The 24,235-nt window shown below is 38.6% G+C and overlaps 7 protein-coding genes across 8 annotated transcripts; 4 read left to right on the forward strand and 3 right to left on the reverse strand.

The window, feature by feature from the left end:
• Positions 1-32: 32 nt before the first annotated feature.
• Positions 33-1,153, reverse strand: LOC126755151 (activity-regulated cytoskeleton associated protein 1-like). Its single transcript, XM_050467527.1, has one exon. The coding sequence runs from the start codon at positions 1,052-1,054 to the stop codon at positions 401-403; it is 654 nt and encodes a 217-aa protein (XP_050323484.1). The 5' UTR covers positions 1,055-1,153; the 3' UTR covers positions 33-400.
• Positions 1,154-5,371: 4,218 nt separating this feature from the next.
• On the forward strand, positions 5,372-7,985 carry LOC126756067 (activity-regulated cytoskeleton associated protein 2-like). The gene has a single exon (XM_050468880.1). It carries the CDS (start codon positions 5,500-5,502, stop codon positions 6,259-6,261), a length of 762 nt encoding a protein of 253 aa, XP_050324837.1. The 5' UTR covers positions 5,372-5,499; the 3' UTR covers positions 6,262-7,985.
• A 495-nt stretch (positions 7,986-8,480) lies between these two features.
• Positions 8,481-9,476, reverse strand: LOC126755059 (activity-regulated cytoskeleton associated protein 2-like). Its single transcript, XM_050467344.1, has one exon. It carries the CDS (start codon positions 9,355-9,357, stop codon positions 8,587-8,589), a length of 771 nt encoding a protein of 256 aa, XP_050323301.1. The 5' UTR covers positions 9,358-9,476; the 3' UTR covers positions 8,481-8,586.
• A 2,225-nt stretch (positions 9,477-11,701) lies between these two features.
• On the reverse strand, positions 11,702-14,710 carry LOC126754474 (activity-regulated cytoskeleton associated protein 1). The gene has a single exon (XM_050466451.1). The coding sequence runs from the start codon at positions 14,529-14,531 to the stop codon at positions 13,791-13,793; it is 741 nt and encodes a 246-aa protein (XP_050322408.1). The 5' UTR covers positions 14,532-14,710; the 3' UTR covers positions 11,702-13,790.
• A 2,372-nt stretch (positions 14,711-17,082) lies between these two features.
• On the forward strand, positions 17,083-18,406 carry LOC126754834 (activity-regulated cytoskeleton associated protein 2-like). Its single transcript, XM_050466999.1, has one exon. The coding sequence runs from the start codon at positions 17,584-17,586 to the stop codon at positions 18,205-18,207; it is 624 nt and encodes a 207-aa protein (XP_050322956.1). The 5' UTR covers positions 17,083-17,583; the 3' UTR covers positions 18,208-18,406.
• Positions 18,407-19,025: 619 nt separating this feature from the next.
• Positions 19,026-21,723, forward strand: LOC126755548 (general transcription factor IIH subunit 1). 2 transcript variants are annotated; one of them, XM_050468199.1, is made up of 6 exons: positions 19,026-19,126; positions 19,374-19,619; positions 19,679-20,017; positions 20,078-21,085; positions 21,142-21,317; positions 21,381-21,723. In XM_050468199.1, exons 2-6 carry the CDS (start codon positions 19,466-19,468, stop codon positions 21,504-21,506), a joined length of 1,803 nt encoding a protein of 600 aa, XP_050324156.1. In that variant the 5' UTR covers positions 19,026-19,126; positions 19,374-19,465; the 3' UTR covers positions 21,507-21,723. The 2 variants fall into 2 exon arrangements, with proteins under 2 accessions (XP_050324156.1, XP_050324157.1); XM_050468200.1 differs by having other exon boundaries at positions 19,055-19,197.
• Positions 21,724-22,208: 485 nt separating this feature from the next.
• Positions 22,209-23,984, forward strand: LOC126755549 (uncharacterized). The gene is made up of 5 exons (XM_050468201.1): positions 22,209-22,316; positions 22,371-22,484; positions 22,780-23,036; positions 23,601-23,711; positions 23,788-23,984. Exons 1-5 carry the CDS (start codon positions 22,209-22,211, stop codon positions 23,954-23,956), a joined length of 759 nt encoding a protein of 252 aa, XP_050324158.1. The 3' UTR covers positions 23,957-23,984.
• The last annotated feature ends 251 nt before the right edge of the window (positions 23,985-24,235 follow it).

The raw sequence follows: 24,235 nt of genomic DNA on the forward strand, positions 1-24,235 counted from the left end.
TGCTACGCAGAAGTTTTCCTAAAAATATAACGTTACTTTGTAAAACATATCGCTTATAAATCACTTTATTTATTTTATATATTTCAGGCACATTTCTTACATACTCCTTAACTCCTTTCCTACATATGACTCTAAACTACCTGTTAACCTTTCATAACGTAGTTACTGTCGCTCTCCAAGCTCTTCTGCACCTCGAGATCTCGGGTTATGAATAATTTTCTAAGAATATACTTTTTTCGGGGACAACAACGTTGCTTCCGCTAACTTTGAGAAAGAAAATTTCCATGTTTCCGCATTTTTGATGGAGTCGGATTTCAAGATCAAAATACAACGAATTAATTTGCTCATCGCCTATTAGTAAGCGATCTGACGATAGGATGAATACTTTCAAACTCCTCCGTTAGGAATTATTTTTACGTTTCTTCACATCGACTTCCTTACAATTATGCTCAACGGCCCTTCCTCTCTCAAGCAAATCACGGAAAGTTTTAACATCCTGACGTAATATTTGACGCCGATACTTCATATTCAGCAAACCATAGACCATATCCAACTCGGTTTCCTCATTGTGACGTCCCTCGGGCAATTGTGCCAGTTGAGCACGCATCCGGCAGACAAATGTTCCAATGGCTGTCTCGTCATCTTGCTTTTCCTCAAAGATCTCCATATAAAGTTGATAAGCTTGTTTGGCGGGTGCGAAGTGCTCACGAATCAAAGCGATTGCCTCATCCCAAGTGTGTACTTCCTTCGCCCCACGCACACCCAGCCACCATAGAGCAGCCTCGCCGTAAAACAGTATGGCGATACTTTTAAGTGCGTCCTCATCGCTAATCGATTCCATATCCTTGTAAGCCAATACCGATTGTATAAACTCCTCGACATAAGCGGAATCATGTTGATCGCCAAGTCGACTGTTGCAATACATGAACGTGCCCCTCATCATCACGGTGGAAGGGGCGGCACAATTGGCCGCGGCAACGGCTGCAGAACGCACCGAGTCCAGCATTAATTGCAGCTGCTCGGTCGTCAGCTGAATGGTGGATTGTTGTGACATTTTCGTTTTTGTTGTTGGCTCGCAATCTCTTGAAGTCGTAAGGAGCTTTTTATGCAGCGGACATATTAAGTGGTGTTGGTGTTGTTCGCACAGCTCTTAGTTCCATCTATCTAGAGACTAAACTTCGATACTCACATACACCTCTTATATAGTACATAATTGCATTCTCAACGCATGTCGCAGCAAAAAACTTCGAGAGCACAAAAGATTTCACTGAGAGGCCCTCTTTATTGCAATTACATACGAACTTGTGCATATACTATATCTCAACGTTGCACTTGACCGGTTTTTATGCTTACCTATGTATACACAAATATTTGCAGTTCTTGGAACTACATGCATATATTCGACATATGTACATACATATGTATGTACATCTATTTGATTTCCACATTTTGTGAAATTCAATCAAATTGAGCTTCGTAACAATGTGTGTGCGAGTGCGTAAACCTAACATTGCAATTAAAATCGAAACGTTGCAGTGCATTTAACTTGTAGATATGTCAAATACGTCAAATTCTAGGAAATTACGCATTCGGGCGCATGATATGTAATAGAAATAATCTACTTCTAGGAATATCCTGTGGATGATAAGAACAAATGGAAGTATTCTGCTCATCTGCCAAACTTTTTGCCTTTAGTCTTATCATAAAGCATAACGGTACAAATATACATACATATGGGTATTTCCATGGTCGAGAACGCGACAGTCGTACGCCTTTGAAGTGCATAAACCAAAAGTAAAAAAATTAACAAAAAAATGCGTTGTTATTATTCGAAAGCTTTTCATTATCACTATGCATAGTACAAAATGTAGGAGCTTTCGATAATTTGTTTCCAATTCATTAGCAATAAACATGGGATCAAGAACGCGACAAAAAATAGAACTTGCTTTCGACTACATATAGAAAAATGCAAGATTCTGCGAAACGCAACAATATATTTTAGAATGATTAATTTAAACTAAAAAGGACTAAAAAGGGCTTTTTTTGATACATTTCTTGTTGATATATTTTCATCGGTGTTTTTTTTACAAGCTTAAATCTAATTTAGCACGTGACATTTAGAACGCGACATATTTGCCTTCCATGATTCTAATGACGCTTACTACAATAATTCCAATTCAAAAAAAGAAATTGAAAACAAAAATAAAAATTCATATAAGAAAATCAGTAAAAATAAATGAGAAATGTTTTTTTTATGAAATATTTTTTTTCAATGAATATGCGGTTTGAGCTACTTTTAATTTCAAATGATCGTCACAGGAGATCGAATGCAGTTTTCGGGTTTTGATATTTCTTTTCTTGCTAAGCCACATGTTTTACCTATCTATATAAATAAATATACATGCTAAAAAAGCAAAAAAAAAATATTTCTCAAAAAAGTTATACTTACGGTAGCGAACGCGACACACTTCAAAAACCAATTAAAATATTTTGTATGAATGTAAGATACTGAAACTTTTTTTTTTTAATTTAGGTCACTAAAATTGATTTAAATATAAATTTGCAGCCACGTGTTACGATCGATCGCAAATTACTGATAAAAAATAATGATTTACGGACAAGAACGCGACAAAACAATATCAATGAAAGCAAAATAAAAATTTACCGTTATCGAGCTTCGTTTGGTCTCGTTGATTTTTTTGTATTCATTGTTGTTCCTAGCAAGATTCAAAAAGACTAGTGCAAACATAATAAGAATTTACGTATTATCAAAAAATACAAAAATAAAAAGGCATTAAAGGTACACAAATGCTACTTTCCACGCTATTTCAACTTTTAGGTCATTTTTCTAACAAAAACCCTTGAGATAAGCTGCAAATCATATTATATTAAAAAAATATATATATTTTTTTATATAATATCAGAAAAAATTATTTGTTTATCACTATTTTAATTTTTGCTCCCGGTAGACCTTTCTATGGAAAAACCCATATGTATGTATTGAGATCAGGCTCAAAAATGTTAAGTATTCCAGTAATTTCGTGTAAAAATATACTCAACTTAATTACAGTTATCACGCATATTTACTGCCAGTCTCAATTTGGACGGCTGGGCAAGATATTGACCGATTGCGACCAAAAATGGGCATAGCGGACGTCATACGAATAATATGAGCAAAAGTTGATTCAAAACTGTACCAGTTATTTGCTGTATACATATGTCCGTCCGAAAATCAATTCGCAATTCCTCGCCATCAAGGGCATTAGGCGAGAGCATAATAGATTTGGACTCATATTACAATTTTTCCAACGAAATTGCTTTTATACTCGAAATAATATAAACTAAAATTGCCAAAAATCCACGTATTGATATTTACGACTTCGAGTTGTGAGAAGGAGGAAGACAATCGCTTAATTTCAGAATGCTTAAAAACTGAGGCTGCTATATGTAATACATATGTATGTATGTATGTAAGTACAGTGGCGGTTCCATTTATTAGAACGGTTTTAGAAAGTGCGATTTTTAAAATAAATAATATTCCGCTTAAAATATTTTTTGACAGTTTTGAATACAGTTTGTTTAATTAATTTATTGGGGAAAACTCTCACGTTCATAATAGGATTTAGTTCGGGAAATCTAACAAGTCATTGTAGAAAAAAGATTAAGGTGCGCAACGATGCATCAAAATATTCCCGTCTCTACTCTCTCTTGATCAATAAATGAGAGAAGTACTTCCCTTAAAACTTTTAAATAGTATTGCTGCCCTACAATCTATAAAAGTTTCCCGAAAGATGGTGTTTTATGCATTCAAGATGCAATTCGTCTCATGTGCTTCCTCGAATATTGGCTACCACATGAATTTTCTGTGAAAAATTTAATGGACCGAATTAATATCTGTGATTCTTTGCTGAAACGAAATGAAATCGAACCATTTCTGAAGTGAATGGTAACAGGAGACGAAAAGTTGATCAAATACGAAAATAATGTGCGAAAAAATCATGGCCCAGCGTGAAGCTCAACAATTGGTCGCAAAGCCAGGATTGACGCCTTGAAAGGTTATGTTGAGTGTTTGGGGGGATTGGAAAGGAATCACCCACTATGAGCTGATCCAACCTGATCGAGCGATTGATTCTACATTTTACTGTCAACAACTGAAGAGATTGATTGGCCAGAACTGTTCAACAGAAAGAACTTCGTTTTCCATCAGGACAACGCTAGACCACACACATCTTTGATGACTCGGCAAAAACTGGGAGAGCTTGGCTGGGAAGTTTTGATGCATCCACCATATAGCCCTGACCTTGCACCATCGGACTACCATTTGTTTTGGTCAATGCAGAACTCTCTTAATGGATTAAAGTTGGCATTAAGATAAGCCTGTGAAAATTACTTGTCACAGTTTTTCGCCGAGAAACCATAAAAGTTTTACACTAACGGAATAATGCCTCTAGCGTAAAAATGGTAAAAGGTGGTCGACCAAAATGGTATATATAATATAAAAAAAATAAGTTGAAGTTTGATAAGAAATACGAAACGACTTTTTCGACTACCCAATATTTCAACCACTACTGTATATACCTTTTTATGTTTTGTTTATTCCCTTTTATTTTTGTATCCATTAGGCATACAATTAAGGCTCGAATTCTTATTTACCCATTACGCAGCGCCCTCAACGACGTAAGCTACAGTGAACCCCATACAGAAATGCAACCAAAATTCTTAAAAATTCTTAATGTAGCACGACTTTACTGAACATAAACATAATTATCTAAGCGTTCTTTTTTTGAAAAAAATATAATAAAATGTCGTCCCCGTTAAAGCTCTTTATTTGTACCTTGGCATTAATCCTCAATTAAATACTTCATATTCAGGACTGTTTCAATACCATTAAAAAACTTTTTGAATTATTCAAAAGAAATCTTGATTTAAAAAATGTAAGTATTAGGAAATGTCGCGTGTTGATCGAGACGCGCTCGGCTAGGTTCCAACATAGAATATGTTAATATGACACATACAGGCGTCATTGGGCCACGGGAGCAGTCAATGCCATTAAATAAAATGCAGAGCGGATCACACGCCCAATTGGCTCCCTATGAAACGGTCGTGCACGGAATTGAATATAAATAATATTAAAAGTTCACTGCTCTCATCTTTTCCTCTATATATGTATATGAAATTCTCTTTGCCCAAGCAAGAATTATCTGCAAACACATCCACTTAACATACCGCCCTTAAAAATGGGGTAATACTGTATTAATACTGAATTACCAAATGTTTACACGCAAATTGTTTTCCTTATTTCATCGACACTTTGGCTTTACCGCCCAACTATAAAAACCCCTGAAGTGAGAAGTAAACCTCAGTCGCATACGACCAAGCGCTTGGTTGCATTAAGATATTCGCCAACATACCTTGGCTTTGTCCTTGCCATTCTGCCATATCGACCGCATACCTTAAATTAAAATAGTGAAGAATTTAAAGAAATAAACAAAATTTAGCATGGAAAACAATAACGGACAGACAGTCATACAAATATCTGTCGAGCAATTAAATTCACTTATCGATGCAGCAAAAACCGTATCCACCGCCGCCACCACCAAGGGCTCGTTAAGCAACTGCACGAGCCATTTCCGCGGACAACGCGACCACGAGGCCGTCGAAGAGTTCATCACCGCAATTCTGACCTACAAAGAGCTACAGTCGATCAGTGATGAAGATGCACTCAAAGGACTATCACTGCTGCTGCACGGTATAGCCTCCACATGGTGGCAAGGTGTACGTAAAGAAGCGAAAACGTGGACCGATGCTATCGCACTGATACGCCAACACTTCTCACCCACCAAACCAGCCTACCAAATATACATGGAAATTTTTATCAAAAAGCAAGACGAACGCACTCCCATCGACACCTTTGTCTGTCAGAAGCGTGCGCTGCTTGCACAGCTACCGGAGGATCGTCACGACGAGGAGACTGAATTGGATTTGGTTTACGGCTTATTGAACATCAAATATCGTCGGCATATACAACGTCTGGATATCAAGACATTCCGGGAGTTATTGGAGAAATGTCGTATCATTGAACACAATAACTTGGAGTACGACACCGTGCAACTGTTGCATGCCACTAAACGAAGCAAACGCTGCAGCCACTGTAACTTCCGAGGACACACTTACGACGAATGCCGAAAACGCAAAAACGAAAACGACGGCAATACCGGCGAAATCAGAAGCAGTTCCAATGAGGCCAACGAGAACCAATAAGCAGCCCTTAGTCAAGCCGTAAGACCGCACACCAAAGCAATATATTGTGTATAAGTAATTATCAAATAATTTGTAAACTAACACTTTCAACATTCACCCCACATCCACATCCACATCGACATCGCACAACGTGTTTACCAATTCTCTCGAATTGAATTGAGCTATTGCTTCGGAGGGCAAAGTATTCAACGCAGCAGTTTGATGCGCCGTTTACTTTGCCCGAAAAACTATGCAAGATTCAATGGAGAGGGATTTGGTTACATTTTGAACCCATCATCAAGCAAAAGCGCTTAAACGCCGTACCTCCACGGCTCAAATTGGCCAACGAGCGCCAGCATTCATCTACGATAATTACGAGCTTCTGGAGAACTGAATTCGGAGAATAGTATCCAGAGGTTCATTACAAATGAGTCATCGTGAGCATCAGCAACAATTCGTCATTTGTCTCAGTTAGTATTTTTTACTGTTCTTCCATTCGGCAAACAAAATTGCAACTTTAACTTCATATCGTTTTTTTGGCGTCAACTCAGCTGCGTGCCGAGCAACTACAATCGTTGTTAGGGTCGCAGCAACTCGACATGTATCTGAGTTGACGCAGTTTTCTATGACAAGGAAAGGTTGTGGTTTTGTGTGATGTAATCGAAAAAAGTAAGTAAAGAATGCTCTTGAGAATAGTGACACATTTCAATTGCTGCATGCTCATGCGACTCAAATGTCGCTGCATTCAGCAGTCGAGTCCTGTATCTCTGAAGATACCTGGGAAGTTTCGTTTTGGTATCTTTTGGGTAGCAGGTGCTCACAACTGAGTGTGGCGATCTCCAACGTTGCATATTGCTGTCTACAATTTTACGCTCTTTTACCGTTACACGCATACTGATGATATTGCAGAGGGATTGGCGTTTACATGGCCTCTCTTGTATAGATAAAAGGTGGAAGCAGCAGCTGGAAATGAAAACTAATTTATGAACTTTAGAGTCCGGAACAAGAAGCTTGTGCCACCTTGTATGTATTCGCCTTGGCATGTGCATCTCACAGCAGACGTACATGCATAAGTAGGGTATACGAAATATATTCGAGAGCTGCAACGGTGATCGTCAATACCGCTGTCATATTATATTATGTATTGTTGGTAGAGAGCGCAATAGTTTGGACAGCAATTTTATATGTGACACACTTAATTAGGCACTTGCAGGTGCGCCTTCCTTCAGATAAGTACAGCGATGGCTAGGCTTTCGCCATTCGTACAGACGTTGACACGCCAAACTGCCGCTCAGCAGACCTGCACTGCGTCAGGTGTATGGCACGTCAACTGCCGCAATCCTTTCCTTGGTCTCTGATTCGTCACAATATTCACATGTGCATCTCCAGAAATGTTGTGACTGCCATGGACCCCAGCTTGTTTAGTTCCACATGTACTATTCCCACACTATTCGATGACACTACCTCAAAAGGTGCTAGCGGCGACTCTGGCCAATTAGTACCGTCAGCGAAAGCGCGCCAAATAATACTCTGGAGCATCTGGCCCACATTTCCGCTGTATGGGCTAATGGTCAGAGAGGTAGTCGGCTTAGGGCGTTTTCAGCGTCTGATCTTCTGGCATCGAGTACTGTGGGAATTCGCATGCGGAACTTCAACAAGCGAAAGACACTGTAAAACCTATCTCCTTCTAACTAACTAATAAAACCATACAAACAAAACAAACAAAATAAAAACTAAAAAAACAATAACTGTGTATGCAAGAGAAATGTGAAAATACTCGATCAATGAATGGTAAGTAACGTAAAGTTTCTCCTGAGTAGAATATTAGAAACACAGGCAAATACAAGTTATACTATACATCAGTCAGCTGTTTAGATTGATGCCAACTCACTTTCAGTTGATGATATACGAGTTAATGCCCTCCTTAAGCTGAAAGCAGACATAATCAGCTTTGGGACTTAGGTTCTACTTATGTCAGTAATTGAAAAGCATTCTTAAAAGACACCTCTGGGAAACATATTTTATGACATAAGGTGGAAAAGATGCAATAGCGTTTGGAGTGGCAGAACTCCTATGTTTACAAAATCCAAAATACTTTGAAAATTCCATCGGAAACTTAAGTACTTTCTGGTTTCAAGATTAATAAATAAAATGAATGGAATGGAAGCACTAAATTACTCATACGTCATGTAGAATTAAGAGGAGCAGTGAGACCTTTAATTAGGAAAGAAACTATCAAATTAGATTATCTAGGTGTATTATGCAAAGTGTTATAGGAAACAGTTAAGATGTAGATGTATAAGAATTTATCCAGCAAAGTTTATTAATTTGCCTAGCGTGCATTATTTACGAGGTCGGCTGTGGCGGTGTGGCCGCCGTGCTGGCATTTCCAACATTAGCTCGATATCTGTATTTACTCGTCTTTCTCTGGTGTGGCACCTCGAACACTGGGCCTTGATGCACACGCTTAATTCCCCGCATTAGACGGGGCTGGCTCGCTTCCGATTCCAAACTAGTGTGTTCGATAATACGCCCCTTTTCCAACAATTCACGGAATGTTTTAAGGTCCTGACGCAGTATATTCTTACGGTACTTGATGTTCAGCAAGCCATAAACCAAATCCAATTCGGTCTGCTCATCGTGACGCCCCTCTGGCAGTTGTGCGAGTAGCGCACGCTTCTGGCAAACAAATGTGTCGATGGGCACATTGTCACGTTGCTGATTCTCAAAGATTTCGAGGTAAATCTGGTAAGCGGGTTTGGTGGGTGAGAAATGATCGCGAATCAACGAGATGGCATCTCCCCAAGTTTTCGCTTCTTTACGCACGCCCTGCCACCAAGTGGACGCTAGTCCGTAGAACAACAAAGACAACCCCTTTAGTGCATCCTCGTCGCTGATCGACTCGATTTCTTTGTAGGTCACAATGGAAGTTATGAACTCTTCAACGGCCTCCTGATGGCGCTGACCACCAAAACGGCTGGTACAATTGGTGAAACTGCCCTTGCTGTGGAGAGTGGCGGGTGCAGCAGCACTAGAGCCCGCAGCGGCTGCCAAACGCACCGATTCGATCAGTGACTGCAGCTGCTCGGCTGTCATTTGTACGACGGGTTGTGACATTTTACTTGATGGAATATGAAGCTTTATGAAGATGACTCTAGGTGGTTCAAATGAATGAGTTATTAATATGTTATGATATGTTGTTGTACGTTTATTGTTGGCAGCGTCTTCTCGGTACAATTGCTACTTCGTGTATGCGGCTTCAAGAGTCTACATTTCTTTTATATCCCCAACTACTCATAACAATGAGAAAAAGTGCATCAAACAAAATACACTTAAAAATATAATAAAAGCTCTTTTTGTGAATGAGAGACGAATGAGAGCGAACATGAGTTGACTGATTCGTACTAGAATTGGTTATTGTATAAATGTATATCAGCTTTATATAAGCACATATATAGCTATATATATTCGCGTGAGAGTCGGTGTTGTTTGAGCAAATATGAAGTACATTCATACATAACTAACTGATTTAAAGCATAAAGAGATCAACCGGCTTTTGTCTTCCATTTCGCATTTTTCGCTCACGACCATTGACTAAAATATTTACCATTCGAACTCATCAGCAGCATTTAGCTAAAGAGTACAGCTCGGAAGTGACTAACCATTTTTGATTCACAGCCAAGTGATTTCACAATTAAGTAATAACCAATTTTACCCAAAAAAATACACAGAGATACGTGTATATGAAATTACACACCCATACATGATATGCTAAGGCCGGCACTCAAATTCACAAGCGGCGTTTCTCTCTGCCACACTGTTAAGGAGTCCCCTTTTGAATAAATACATACGTCACAGCACAATAAAAAATAAATTTATCGCATATTGTATGTTTATTAGAGCGGAATGATTTACAGGGAGCCCAAAAAACGAAGGAATCGCGTATGCGGGGAATCATATACGGTCATTCTGAACCTTTTTGCCCAAGCGACTATGGGTCTAAACACGGCTCGATTTCTTAAGTGAAGTATAATTTTTCGGGATTATAAAAATTTCTTCCACAGTCTTTGACATATCTGAAAAAAAAATTAATACTTAGGTGCACTTTGAGATTCTACTGATCATTTGTCGGAATCGGTCAGATCGGGCAACTATATCACATATCTCTCATATAACCGATTATTTAGTTATTTTATTTACCGGTTGCTTGCCTTAAATTATAAAGCAAAGACCACCTAATTTTGTAGAACTGTTCTTTAATACATACTTAACAGTGAAAATATGTATATACACATTAATACAGGCCCAATTCTGAACGTACCGCTAAATATGGAAAATGTTCGAAATCGACAACAAAAGGAAGTAAATTAAAGGAACGCTTGTGAAGAAGAGCTTATTAAAGGAAAAATTACTTGTGTAGACAAAAAATTCGATTTTCTGAGGCCTGAGAAGGTGCATAAGTGCGCACTAAATAAGGGGATAGAGTAACTTGTTGATTTAATTAAACCTTCATAGCCTAGCCTAGATTGAGAAGGGAAGAACGGAATGAGATCTTCAGCTTTGACAAAGTGGAGTAGACTTCGTAATCTTGACACATTTCGTGAGAGCGGTGGATTTAAGGTTTTCATCTATAGAGGCACCGATGCAGTTCTGATCAAATTTTGTTGGATTCTACTCGTATTTAGTTATTCCATCCGTTTACTGGATACATATAGCGGGGGCTTCGTCGTTGTTCACAATTATCTTGATTTGCCATCAAAGCTACATGAAGCTACATAACGAAAATGTATCCAGTAATCATCTCAAAAGATTTATTTACTCTTTGAAATAGACAAAGGCAGTATCGTTTGCAAGCTAAGGCCAATACTATCTTTCATTCCTGAAAATAAAAATTCAGTGTTTCCATAGACTAATTATTTAAAAGCTATTTTAGGATCTTAGACGTAAGATATAATGATATTTACAAGGTGGAAAAGTTTTTAAGTTAATGTCGACCTGCGTCAAAATCCAAACCAGTTTTTTCTCAAATTGACCACTATTGTATATATGTAGCTTCAATAACTCGATCGAAATCAAGTTCTTTTATGAAATAGTTCTGTGTTATATGGGTTGGGTGCAACAGAAATTCTTGTCTTTTTCTTGTTTTATGTGAGTTTTCACCGCTTTTGTCATAAACTCAAGGATTTTTGTGTACACCACGATGACAGACCTACAACTATCACCTACATAGCCACCACACTAATATTGTAGACTAACTTAAATAGGAATGGCTATGGACTAAAAAAAAATAAAATTTTATAAACGCTGATCGCTGATTCAACGAAGTTGAGTAATTTCGTTATGTATTAGGATCAGCTCATTAAATTCTAAGAGTATGAATATATTTGTTCCCTAAACAGTTGGAGTATTTTTCTGGAGGAGTACTACCCCCTATTATTCTATAATAATAACACAGTTAAGATTTAGGTTTTGATTTTCTTTGTATTTAATTTTGCTTTAGCTTTGTCGTTTTATTTTTTCCGACTCTGGAATTTTTTTTTTTTGTTTTTTCGTTTTTGTGTTTTGACAAAACTTATTGCTAGTATTTACAAAGGTTTAGGTACAAATGTATAACATTAAGGCAGTACTTCTTATGCAATGCTGATATTTTATATTGATGTGGCAGTGATTTTGCTAAATTATTAGCAGGTGAGACCACCAACCCCATTTAAACCGAATTATGGGCCAGGTCCTCCGAAATTGGGCGCTCTCGGCAAATGGTTGGTTGGTAATTCCCACTCACGTGATGACGGTATACAACACTGCAGATATCAACATTACATGAGAAGCATTTGAGGTTTCTACATAGGCTAAGATCATCATCCCATTCCGAAGGTAAATGAGTGATCAATCTAGACATTTTGTTTGAGTAAATGCATGAATGCATTTTGAGTGGCGAGCCATACGCTTGAAGCTGAAGTCAATGTTTTTTCAACTAGCTTGACATGCAAATCATCAATTTGGCGTGCCAATTGTACGAATGGCGACAGTCTAGCCATCGTTGTACAATTTGTTTCCAGTTCTGTTTAAATATATAAAATATATATAATATTTTTAAAATTTGCCCGAGAGCAAGTTTTATTTTTGTCGCACTCAGAGTTACTGTCAACACGCTTGCAACCGAATTCGTATGTGGACTATGCGAGAACAAAACCGAGTCATTGGATCCACCAGTTACCGCTCGCACACAATGCATAAACCCGAAGGAATACACACTTAAGTACGAACGGCAAAAGTTGGAACCGCCTACACAGCAATATCCATCGTATAGCCCAACATATTGGTTCGGAATACAAAATGTCAGGCAGCACTTCCAAGTGTAACGGTTGGTTTTTTGCCGCATTTCAGAGCGAGTAAGAGAGTTCAAAAAGCCTAGTTTCTGATGAATGCAAAATAGGAAAAGCTGAGCATTTGTAACTATGGGTTGGAGCACACCGACCTGATAGAACTCTTGGAACAACACCGAAATGCCGGACCAAGGGTCTACCAGATGTCGATCTGAGCCAAACCATATGAAACAAATACAAAGGCATGGTCCAATCAAGCGCTCACTCCTAGACGTTTGTACCACACTCAACCGCAGACAAATGCAACGGGGTTTTGAGTCACTCATCTTCACAACCTTGTTCATAAAGTTAGCAATCAGCCACTAAACTCAGAAATTCAAACAACAAAACAAATATTTCATTTTTCGATCGAAAAACAATGGCCAAAGCCACTCGTTTGAAAAAGCCGAAACTCATTAATGCACATTGAACAACTGGGATTCCGAGGATATCATAGTTGTTACAGCATGCACATGAATTCCCACTCGAACAAAACAAGGGAATAGACCACTGTAAGTTTCGATTGAAGAATGAAGTTCGAGTATTGCCTGAAATGCCAAGCGTGGCAAATTGCTCCCAATATTATTGAAGCACAGCTGATCAGATGCGTGACTCGGTTCTATGGTTCCGAAGAACCGACTTTGATTCAAAATTCTTGGTTTCACTACTTGTGATTTAATGGCGATCGTAGCCATGCGGAGCCGTGTTAGACACAGCGTGCGGTGTAAAGATTTTGACGATTTTGAGAAGCCACTGCCCTCTTCTCCTCTTTTGGAAATAATAACAATCTTTGGACAAAGACTTTACCCTCCAATGTAGAACGTCCACTAGAATCGAAGAGAACTGTGAGCAACTCAGTTCGCAATAACTATATGTATGTGTGTATGTATGTATGTATGTATACTTATACTAAGACTTAGTAGTATTGTTGCTGCTGTTGCCGCTGATACCACAGTTCGACGCTGATGCATAGCTTCAGCTTTGATGAGAGCGAAAGTTTTGCTTCAGTGATTTGGTTGCGACGCAAGCTGCTCGGACTGAGACTTCACCGGGTGATGACATCATTGTCCAATTTGTTTCATTATGGTTGTTAGTATTGTGCGCAGGTTGTCGTCATTGGATTTGTTGTATGCGTGAATGTCTGGTTAATTCTTGGAGCTGATGAAGTGGAATGTGATTTTTTGCTTATTCGTTGCCTTCGTTCGAAGATTTCCGTTTGCGACATTCCTCGTACGTGTGACCACGGAAGTTGCAATGAGTACAGCGCTTGGTGCGCTTCGAACCACGTATTGGCCCGTTTTGCTCCGCTTCAACCTCCAAGTTATTGTGTTCGATTATACGACCCTTCTCCAACAATTCACGGAATGTTTTAAGGTCCTGACGCAGAATATTCTTGCGGTACTTGATATTCAGCAGACCATAAACCAAATCCAATTCGGTCTCCTCATCGTGACGTCCCTCTGGCAGTTGTGCGAGTAGCGCACGCTTCTGGCAAACAAATGTGTCGATGGGCACATTGTCACGTTGCTGATTCTCGAAGATTTCAAGGTAAATCTGGTAGGCCGGTTTGGTGGGTGAGAAGTGATCGCGAATCAACGCAATGGCATCTCCCCAAGTTTTCGCTTCTTTACGCACGCCCTGCCACCAAGTGGACGCCAGTCCGTAGAACAGCAAAGACAACCCCTTTAGTGCATCCTCATCGCTGATCGACTCGATTTCTTTGTAGGTCACAATCGATGTTATGAACTCCTCAACGGCTTCGTGATCGCGCTGACCACCAAAACGGCTAGTGCAGTTCGTGAAACTGCCTTTGCTGTGGAGAGTGGCGGGTGCAGCAGCGCTGGCACCTGCCACGGCTGCCAAACGTACCGATTCGATTAGTGACTGCAGCTGTTCGGCTGTCATTTGTACGACGGGTTGTGACATTTTGTTGTTTGGAAAAATGTGGACTTCGTAGACGAGAAGTTAAAATGACTCACGCACAATTCTTGCTTGTTGTTTGTTAATGTTTTGTTGTTAATAGCAGCGAACAAAGCCAATTGCTGTTAGCGAATGTCTTCCTGCTACTATAGTAATTCACTTGCTGGTCGTAAGAGACTGAATTCGTCTACCAAGCGGAGCGGCTTTTATAGTCACCTTTGTGGATATCGGTTTGGGAGAGAAACGCATGAAGTCATAAGAATGGAAGTATGTGTGTATATAATTGGAAATGCATAATAAAAGCTCTCGGTTTCTGTGTGTGAGCGGCTAACGAAGAGAACTACACGCATATGTATGTGTATTTACGGTTAACTGCAACAACCGGCAAATATTCATTTTTTTGTGTATATGTATATTTTGCTAAATTCTTATTCTAATTTCGCCAACAAATAACTAATTTATATGACAAATTTAGTTTTCTTGAGCAGTTACAACAACACTTGCATATAAATTCCTTAATTGACCACAGTTAATGTTTAACGAGAAACTTGATGCACTTTGCAATGCATATAATTAAATATACATACATACATATGTACATGCTTACAAATATGTTTATGTGGCTGTAGTCAGTTGCTTTTTTCATCGGAAATTCGTTGCTTGCTTCAATTTCCACAAGTTATGAAATAGCTCATGGCTTACTCTTGGTTCGGTAGAAATCGCATAGTACATACATATGTATGTACATAGTATGTATATGGAAAGGATTTAGTCCAATTAATATTGCAAATTGATAAGGTGATTAGTAATTTGCAAGGATTAAAGCCAGGGAAGTACCTTAAGGTACATAAGGTGTGGGGTCTAGGGTGAGTTTTCACTTGATTTTATTCATTCAAAGCACAAATATTTTAGTTATAAGAAAAATACGTCCTCTCAATTTTATTAAGATAACTCACATATCGGCCGATATATGCGGCAAAAAGTCACCCGGAACTTCGAAAGCCTTTATATTAGGTACACTGGGGCTAACGAAAGTATTAGTCCGATTCAACCCATTTGTAGCACACAGACATACTATTATAAGGAAAGGATCCTCTCTGAATTTCAATTATACATACAAACATATCTATGTCTCTCACATTGACCAATATTTTCAGTAAAAAGTCAACCATAGGCACTGGGGCCCAAATATTTCATACATAAGGTCTAGAACAGATTTTTTTGGATTTGGACAATTTTTCGTTACAATGAGGCATACCCTAGCAGCATTATTTGTGCAAAGTTATATCCCGTTATATTGATTACTTCTTGATCATATAGTCTCATAAAGTTATAACGAAAAGAATTGAGAATTGAATGCGTAAACTAATTTTTGTATGTAATCCAACATCAATTTTTTTAAACAAGTGTAAACATTTATGATTTTATGATTTTACGATACGTTATGGCAAGTTGCGAGTCCCCTATATATGTATTTCTTTTCAATTATCTTATCTTGCCAAAATTGATTAATGCTTAGATAGAATTAATTAAAGCGTGCACTGCGACCAACTATCGCCTTATGTGCCCTCCTCTCTTTAACACGGACTGTCAAAAGACCAGCACTAGCTGAATACCAGGGCTCTGCTGGCGCTATTGAGGGTATATGATCCTCATTCGAATGTATAGATCCAAGCGCGTTAAACCTGCATCCACAGATTGTTTTGCGGTTCGAATCAGATGGTCAGGAGGTTTTAAAAGCATTACATACATTTTCAGTTCCAAGAGTTATAAAGTTTTTACCCCCAATAGCCCGCTGACCTCGGAAAATACGCGAGAAACCATAGAATATATAAGTTCACCTATTCCTTTTACAAAAGAGTACAACCAATGCATATTTCTTCATTTGTTTTGCAGATTTGACCTGGGTGTTCGAACTGTTTAAGTCTGCATTGGGTTGCTTGGGTCAAGTAATGCAATTAAAGATTAATATCGACCTTAAATACATAGGTAATAGAACTTTAAGCTGTGATCATTAAGTTTTCGGTAAAGTACAAACAAAAAGCGAATGACTCATCATTTCTCGTACGATTTCTGAGTCTATGTATAGTACATATGTATGTATGTATGTATGTCAACTACTTTTAAGTGTTTTCAATGTCCAAAAATTGTTAACAACAACACACCTGTTGGCAAATGCTACTTTATCTAACTCTTAGATTATAATAGAGGAACTTTTTTTTATTATTATCTTTAATTATAGTCCCCGAATATTGGTTAGATGTACTTAAGTGAGGCAAGAAATGTACAAATTGTAAACAAATACAAAATTGGTTTGGCGATAGTCAAAAACAGGAAAAACAACAACAATATTTAGAAGTTAGCCGGCTTTTATAAACTTCGCTCTCCTGTTTCTCTTTGAATCCCACAATAAACAAAACATACCATTATATACTTATGTACGTATCTGCATAGAGGAGCACAGTGTTTCAATCAGTCCATGGAATTCATTGCATTTCTTCACACCACAGTGCTATTGATTAAATTCTGCACACAGTCACGCCAGTAAACGTCGAAACTAAGTGTGCAATTATTTTCAAGGTGTTACTAAAAGGCAAGGTTTGCCCCGAATATTAGTTCTACCCTAAATCTCACAATAAAAGTTGTATATTTTATTGGGACCTCGTGGATTTTTTTGTGATTCTTATAAGTGTCCACACCACGGTGTTTGAGGCAAACGTACAAATGTAAACATGTTTTTATGTACTATATTTGGGGAGAGACAAGTTCTTTGCGAATTGCCGATGACTAATGAGCATCTACATATGCATTTTCAATACTGTAAACAAGTTATTTCGCAACAGATGACCCCACGTATTATTGGAACTTTCGCTCCCAATCAGTCAGCTAAGAGAACCATCAAACGTAAGCGAATGCTTATGTCGGCAAACGAAAACAGTCTTCTCTTGGCTGCGGCTGCGGTTGTCATCGGTTTGTCGTCGCGCTCGTGCTCGTCCATATCACGCTTGCCATTATAAAAACACAAAGCGCTTGATTAAAAGCCAAAAGCTACGCAAAAATGTCGACTGGTCGCATGTCCGATGAGCAATTTCAACAATTACTCGCAACTATACGAGCGCTGGGTCCACAACACAGCGAACAGCAGCAGCAGCAACAAGCTAACAAGGCGAAAAGCAGTTTTGGCAATTGTAATGTACGCTTCCATGGTCAGCGTGACAACGATGCCGTCGAGGAGTTCGTCAACGCCATTGAAACCTACAAGGACATGGAAGGCATCAGCGATCAAGACGCGCTAAAAGGTTTGCCGCTTCTCTTTCAAGGTATTGCTTCCACATGGTGGAAGGGCGTACGACGCGATGCGAAGTCGTGGCAAGATGCTCTACAACTGTTGCGCGACCACTTTTCGCCGACGAAACCACCCTATCAAATATACGTGGAGATTTTCGAATCAAAACAGTCCGAGCACACGCCCATTGATACATTTGTTTGTCAGAAGCGTGCTCTGATAGCGAAGCTGCCGGAGGGGCGACACGATGTGGAGACTGAGCTAGATTTTGTTTATGGTCTGCTGGATGCAAAATATAAACAACAAATACCGCGACATGAAGTTAAAACATATCGAGAGCTTTTAGAGAAGGGACGCAATTTGGAGCGACACAACACCGTAGGTAGACGCCACTGATAGCGATGCTATGGTTACAGCTTTCTCATAGCGAAAGTGTACATTGTGTTCTCGCTTCTCACTAAGTGAAAGAATTAGCATATTATTAGTTTATACAATAACTGTAGGAGATATTTTTAAGAAAAACTAAATAAATATTAAATAAATTTTTGCAACTATATGTTCTAAAATAATAAACATAAATGATAAAAAAACAAAACATTTGAAATTGGTATACATGTACCCGGAAGGGACAGTTTCATATCCGGCCGGAACTATCACCACTTACTCTACGCTGAAACATTTTATAAAACAACAAAACATACTTTGTAGAAAATGGCAATAATTTCAACCACCTTAAAGCATTTATAGTTATCTACGTATCCAGTCACATAGACATACATATTTTATGTATATAGATCAATATTTTCAATAGAATTGCCCTCAATCTTCATTTTTATCGAAATTTGATTCTGTATTCTTATCCATCGGAATATACCCCTTCGATGAAAGAAACCTCAAGTATAAAACATACCTTAATGTATTATTACGTCTGGTAACGCCTTTACAGGGTTGCATAGAAGTGTATACATTTCAACATATAACTCTTAATTTTTTAAGATTCCAACAGTATGAATTAAAAAATTAAAAAAAAAATTGTTAAGCTATGAAGTAATATTCGATAACGTACGTTTGATTATTTGACTAATTTTCTGGTACTAATTTGCAAGTATAACTTTATGGAGCCAAATTAGTTTTTTCTAGTTTTCCTACGTTTTGTGAAATGCGTACTTTTGAAGGCTACGCAATAGAGTTTGCAGTGAACCCTGGTATTTTGTTCCGCAGTTGTTGTTGGGCAGTTTGACAGCGAGCAAACGGCAAAATGACATTTGTGTGTGCTGCGGAGTTTTGCAAATGGCGACAGAGCACCACTAAAACGGTGGGTAAAAAAATTATATTTTGAAATTATATCAGAATTTTATAAAATATCTCTTGGTAAACAATTGAAAGGTAAATTGTTATTGAAAATACAGGCAAGCTGAAAACTTAGTGGCGCAATATAAATCACAAGCGCAAATCTAGCTAGCAAATGAAGCTAGAAAAGCGATACCACTGGGCTTGTGATTGAGAATAATGAAATGATTTTAGATTTCAATAAAATATTTGACCATCTACATTTTTAACAGCCAACATATTCCAACTATCTACTATTAACCTATTTCTGCTGTGGCGCTGAAATTACAAAGTTTGTGGGGAACATATATTATTTGCGGTCAACATGACGACGAGCAGCGAGGATGTGCTGCTGCAAATGGGCGAAGTGCGTTATAAAAAAGGTGATGGCACGCTCTACGTAATGAATGAACGTCTGGCATGGATGGCGGAAAATCGTGATACTGTTGCGGTGTCACATCGTTTTGCCGACATTAAAAGTAAATGCATAATTTACACGGTAAATGAAAGTGTAATTACATTTACGTTTCTCCAATAGTGCAGAAAATATCGCCTGAAGGAAAACCAAAAGTGCAACTTCAAGTTGTTTTACATGATGGTAACAGTTCCACTTTCCATTTTGTCAATCGAAATGGACTGCAAGCGGTGCTTGAAGACCGTGATAAAGTGAAGGAGTTGCTGCAACAGCTACTTCCAAACTTCAAACGAAAAGTAGATAAGGAATTGGAAGAGAAAAACCGCATACTTTCGGAAAATCCTAATTTGTTGCAACTCTATAAGGATTTAGTTATAACACAAGTTCTTACTAGTGAAGAGTTTTGGGCTACCCACGCCAAGGAGCATGCGATGAAGAAAAATAATAAAAAACAGGATATTGGTAAGTAAACGTCGTGTTATAAATTTGTGATCATGCTTATTAAGATTTCCACATATACAGGTGTTTCCGGCGCCTTTCTTGCTGACATAAAGCCACAAACTGATGGTTGCAACGGCCTGAAATATAACTTAACCCCCGACATAATACTGTGTATATTTAAGACGTATCCCGCCGTGAAAAGAAAGCATCAAGAAAATGTTCCTTCTAAAATGACGGAAGCTGAATTCTGGACCAAATTTTTCCAGTCACATTACTTTCATCGTGATCGTATTACAGCTGGTTCCAAAGATATTTTTACGGAATGTGGAAAAATTGATGATCAAACTTTAAAAGCTGCAGTCCAACAAGGAGCTGGCGATCCTTTGCTCGATTTGAAGCAGTTTGAAGATGTACCGTTGGAGGAGGGTTTTTGCAGTGTAGCCGGCGATCGTAACATATCAAATAGTGGTAATATTGTCCATCAAAATATGATAAAAAGGTTTAACCAACATTCAATAATGGTGCTGAAGACTTGTGCCGATGTGTCTGGCAGCTCTACTTCAACAGCTAATGGACCGGCAACTAAAATAAAAGACTCCAAAAGCACAGAAAACGCTACCGCTAATGGAGGAGTTGAAAAATCCAAATCATCAAAGGAGGGCAAAGTAAGTGATGCTGATACTAATTCAGCAAGCAATTCCACTGCCAACGGCGTACTTGGAAGCCCCGATAAGCCGGCGAAACGTCAACGGATTATAGAAAAAATTCATTATGAGGATCTTGGTGAACCGTTAATAGAAGCAGCTGATACAACTGATAGCACACAAAAAATAAAGAAATCGCAACAATTGTCACTAGCCAAAGAAGAGCGGTATTTACACGGTCCCATGCCAATAACCGGATATGATATGCATGAAGATCCACGTCGTATGGAAGAAATTCAATATCATTTAATGCGTGCCACAGAAACCTGGAACCAACGTACGCCAGCCAAGGTTTTGGTTAGTCCTACGGCAGCGGTGAATGCACTGGGCGAGCTGAGTCCGGGTGGTGCGCTGATGCGTGGCTTTCATGAGCAATCAGTTGGTCGTAAGTGTGTGCCAAGCACATATTATGAGGCACCTCTTAATTTTTATTTACTTTAGAGTTGGTGCCTCCTGATTTCGAGAAGGATTTACGTAATTTATATTTATCGCTGTCAGAATTGTTGAAACATTTCTGGAACTGCTTCCCACCAACCACCGCCGAAGCCGAAGAGAGAGCCGTACGCATGCATGATGCGCTTCAACGCTTTAAGATGGCCAAACTGGTGCCGTTCGAGGTATTTGCAATAATAAAACTTAACTACAAAAAGTTTGCATATATTTTTTTATTTTATTTTCAGAGCCGTGCATTGCATGAGCTCTCTCCGTTGGGTGCTTCCCTCACTCAGCATTTGAATCGACTGCTGCAGTCGGCCAACACGAAATTTGCAACATGGCAAGAGCGAAAGAAGCGCCAAAATAGGTAATAGTTCTTCTTGCATACGCATGTGCCGGTTATAATTGTTCAACAACGGCAAAACTGAAATTGAAATTTTACGTAAAAGAGGAACTCAAACGCATTCACTTCATCTGGAAATTTTTGAAATTGAAGCTGATATACAAACTGTTTGTTTTTTTGTTTTTGTACTACTGTATATATTCAATCAAATTACAAGTCATCGCTCATCAGTTAATTTACAGATATTTATAAGTATTTGAATTTATTATTAGATTCAGAAAAAGTAAAAATTTTATTTTCTCAAATAGGGGTTCAACAAGCAACAATACAATATTTAGAATAACAAAATATTTTTAAGAAAAAATTGTGGACTTTTCTTTAAAAGAGAAAGCTAAAGATTTGGTGGGATTGGTATCTTCAACTTAGAACTACAAATATCTTATATTATCAATATGCCGCATTAACGCTGTCGCTTTCTTGAGATTTGTTGACATAAATGATTAGCGATCACTTACTACTTTCTGTGGCTTAATGGTATGCCGCTCTCTAGTAATGAAATGGTAGAACTTATTCTCATTCATGGGTTGCTTAACTTAAGCAAGTAGCTTGGGAAGGAAGTAAATGCATTTAGTCGTTATTTAAGGCCTTCTTCGGAAAGACGTGGGCTGATTCGCGTTTAATAAAAATCGATTAAAGTAATTTAACTTATAATTACCGTGAGTGCTGTGCAATGGCCGTACGACAAAATACGGGCTTTTGTTTGCGGCTTCTGAGCTTTCTTTGGTGTAGTAACCTGTGTTGTGGTGCCGCGTTTTTTCCAACCAATTCCGCATATGGTGTAAGTGCGCAAAGTATTCGAAAGCAATTGGAAGAAATTTAAGTGTGCTTTCAGATTTTTGCCGCCATCGCGGTGCCGTTGGAGCTGCCACATCGCAATGTCTTTATCTCTTACAATTTTGAAGCGAACTACAATTTGCCGTACACGTGGAACCTGCCGCCAATAGCGGTTAGTAAAAAATATATCTACATATGTATGCATGTGAATTCACACCTGTCCGTTGTGAGAAAACCAGTGCCCAGGAAGAGATAGGATGTGGGACCCTGATCCATCAATTGTTGGATAAAAAGATTTGTAAAAAATTGTTGCAGAGCTCTGATAATTCCGGGCTCGGGAGGAATTGTTCCCAATCTCCGCTCTCTCTCGGTCACTGCATTCACATTAGGGTATACATATACCACATTTGTTAATTCAAATTTAACGGCACTGCCATTAAAATACTTGTCAATACAAATGCTTTCAGAATGGTATCGAAGATGATGATGTCTTGACTCAAGCTAGGAACTTTCAACATTTGAATCAGACGGTAGGTTGTACTAACTGTACGGTTCAGAATGTTACTGCAGATACAACAACAACAACAACAGCAGCGCCTACAGTGAATTCAACAAGTTACGCTAAAGAATCGGCTGCAAGAACACGGCGACGGACGGAAGGTGTGCCAAATTCATTGCTAACGCGCACCCACTTCTACCACATACTCATGGATAAATTCAAAAGGTTTGCATTTCATGGAATTTGAAAGCCAATTAGAGTAATGCTACTCAAATTCAATACTTGTCCGTCCGATTATAGAGCATTCGAGTTTTGATATTTTCACGTTTCACACTTTTTTCCATGAAATAATTTGCGCCAAAGAATATTGTGTATTAATCTGTGTATTTGTATTAATGTTCTCTCTTGATTCTCAACCACTTTTATTGATTTTTTATAATCAATTATGAAACGAGTGTGAAACTACTTTCATCGACGCAATTGCGTAGCAAAGTAGCAGTCTAGGAAAGGAACAACTCTAATTAGTCGCACACGCGCAGGCGGCTGATGCCTTTGATGGCGCTCTTGCGCGTCCGGTACAGTGGTGTGTCGATTTGATGCAAGCAAGCGAACCAGAAGGTTCTAATCAGCGCTGGTCGCCTAAATCTTGGCGTCGTGTGACTCAAGTTGTTTATAAGTACATACATATGTATGTATGTAAATATTATTATCGGGTTTTGTTTTGGTTTGCTTAATATAAGAAGCCATCTGTTTATATGTATGTGTATTTAGGTATTTGTTCCCTTTTAGAAGCGGCTATAATGCTGAGCACTGCTTGCTGCGTTTGATTTGCGAAACGAATTCCTCCGGTCTGGGTGAGGTGAACGGAGTTCTCGGCACACTAGTTCATATAATGTTTTCGTAAGTTATTTCCTCTCTAAGATGATTGTTGCATCCATTATTGAATAATAATTATCGGATTTTCTGTAACTTTCAGTCCCAGCACATCGGCGCATGAAAATCTTCCACTTCCCTACTATCAAGCCGAAGTAGATGGTTCGTTTGGATTTTGTGAAGAGTACGCAGCGGATTGCCAAGAAAACCCTTTGGATTTAATCTCTGCGCCGCTTGGCGATATTATCGACGAATTAATGAATAGTAAATGAATGAAAATGAAATAAAAGAAAAAAACAAACCGCGTAAATGTATTTTAAGTGAATTATAATGAATTCGAGAAATTATTGTCGGCCAGTGGCGTAGCTACAACTTCGGGCGCCCGGGGCCAAGGATGTTCTGCCGCCCTCCTACAAGTTTCATGAGGTGGTTCGATCAAAAGAGAATTTTTACAAAATATCTTCGATTTTAAGTATATAAAATTTAGGAACTAGAAGCCACGCAAATTCTGAAGTTCCAAAATTCTCACAATACGGGTTTTGAGGAAATTG

This window comes from Bactrocera neohumeralis, chromosome 4, assembly GCF_024586455.1.
Source record: "Bactrocera neohumeralis isolate Rockhampton chromosome 4, APGP_CSIRO_Bneo_wtdbg2-racon-allhic-juicebox.fasta_v2, whole genome shotgun sequence".
Classification (NCBI taxonomy): domain Eukaryota; kingdom Metazoa; phylum Arthropoda; class Insecta; order Diptera; family Tephritidae; genus Bactrocera; species Bactrocera neohumeralis.

Excerpts from the sequence above, each read along its gene's own strand:
- LOC126755151 (XM_050467527.1), bottom strand. The coding sequence starts at position 1,054 with ATGTCACAACAATCCACCATTCAGCTGACGACCGAGCAGCTGCAATTA.
- LOC126756067 (XM_050468880.1), top strand. The coding sequence starts at position 5,500 with ATGGAAAACAATAACGGACAGACAGTCATACAAATATCTGTCGAGCAA.
- LOC126755059 (XM_050467344.1), bottom strand. The coding sequence starts at position 9,357 with ATGTCACAACCCGTCGTACAAATGACAGCCGAGCAGCTGCAGTCACTG.
- LOC126754474 (XM_050466451.1), bottom strand. The coding sequence starts at position 14,531 with ATGTCACAACCCGTCGTACAAATGACAGCCGAACAGCTGCAGTCACTA.
- LOC126754834 (XM_050466999.1), top strand. The coding sequence starts at position 17,584 with ATGTCGACTGGTCGCATGTCCGATGAGCAATTTCAACAATTACTCGCA.
- LOC126755548 (XM_050468199.1), top strand. The coding sequence starts at position 19,466 with ATGACGACGAGCAGCGAGGATGTGCTGCTGCAAATGGGCGAAGTGCGT. Across the intron at positions 19,620-19,678 it reads TCGTTTTGCCGACATTAAAA|TGCAGAAAATATCGCCTGAA; the intron begins GTAAATGCATAA and ends TTTCTCCAATAG. Across the intron at positions 21,086-21,141 it reads TCATGAGCAATCAGTTGGTC|AGTTGGTGCCTCCTGATTTC; the intron begins GTAAGTGTGTGC and ends TATTTACTTTAG.
- LOC126755549 (XM_050468201.1), top strand. The coding sequence starts at position 22,209 with ATGGCCGTACGACAAAATACGGGCTTTTGTTTGCGGCTTCTGAGCTTT. Across the intron at positions 23,037-23,600 it reads CTCATGGATAAATTCAAAAG|AAGCGGCTATAATGCTGAGC; the intron begins GTTTGCATTTCA and ends GTTCCCTTTTAG. Across the intron at positions 23,712-23,787 it reads CTAGTTCATATAATGTTTTC|TCCCAGCACATCGGCGCATG; the intron begins GTAAGTTATTTC and ends TGTAACTTTCAG.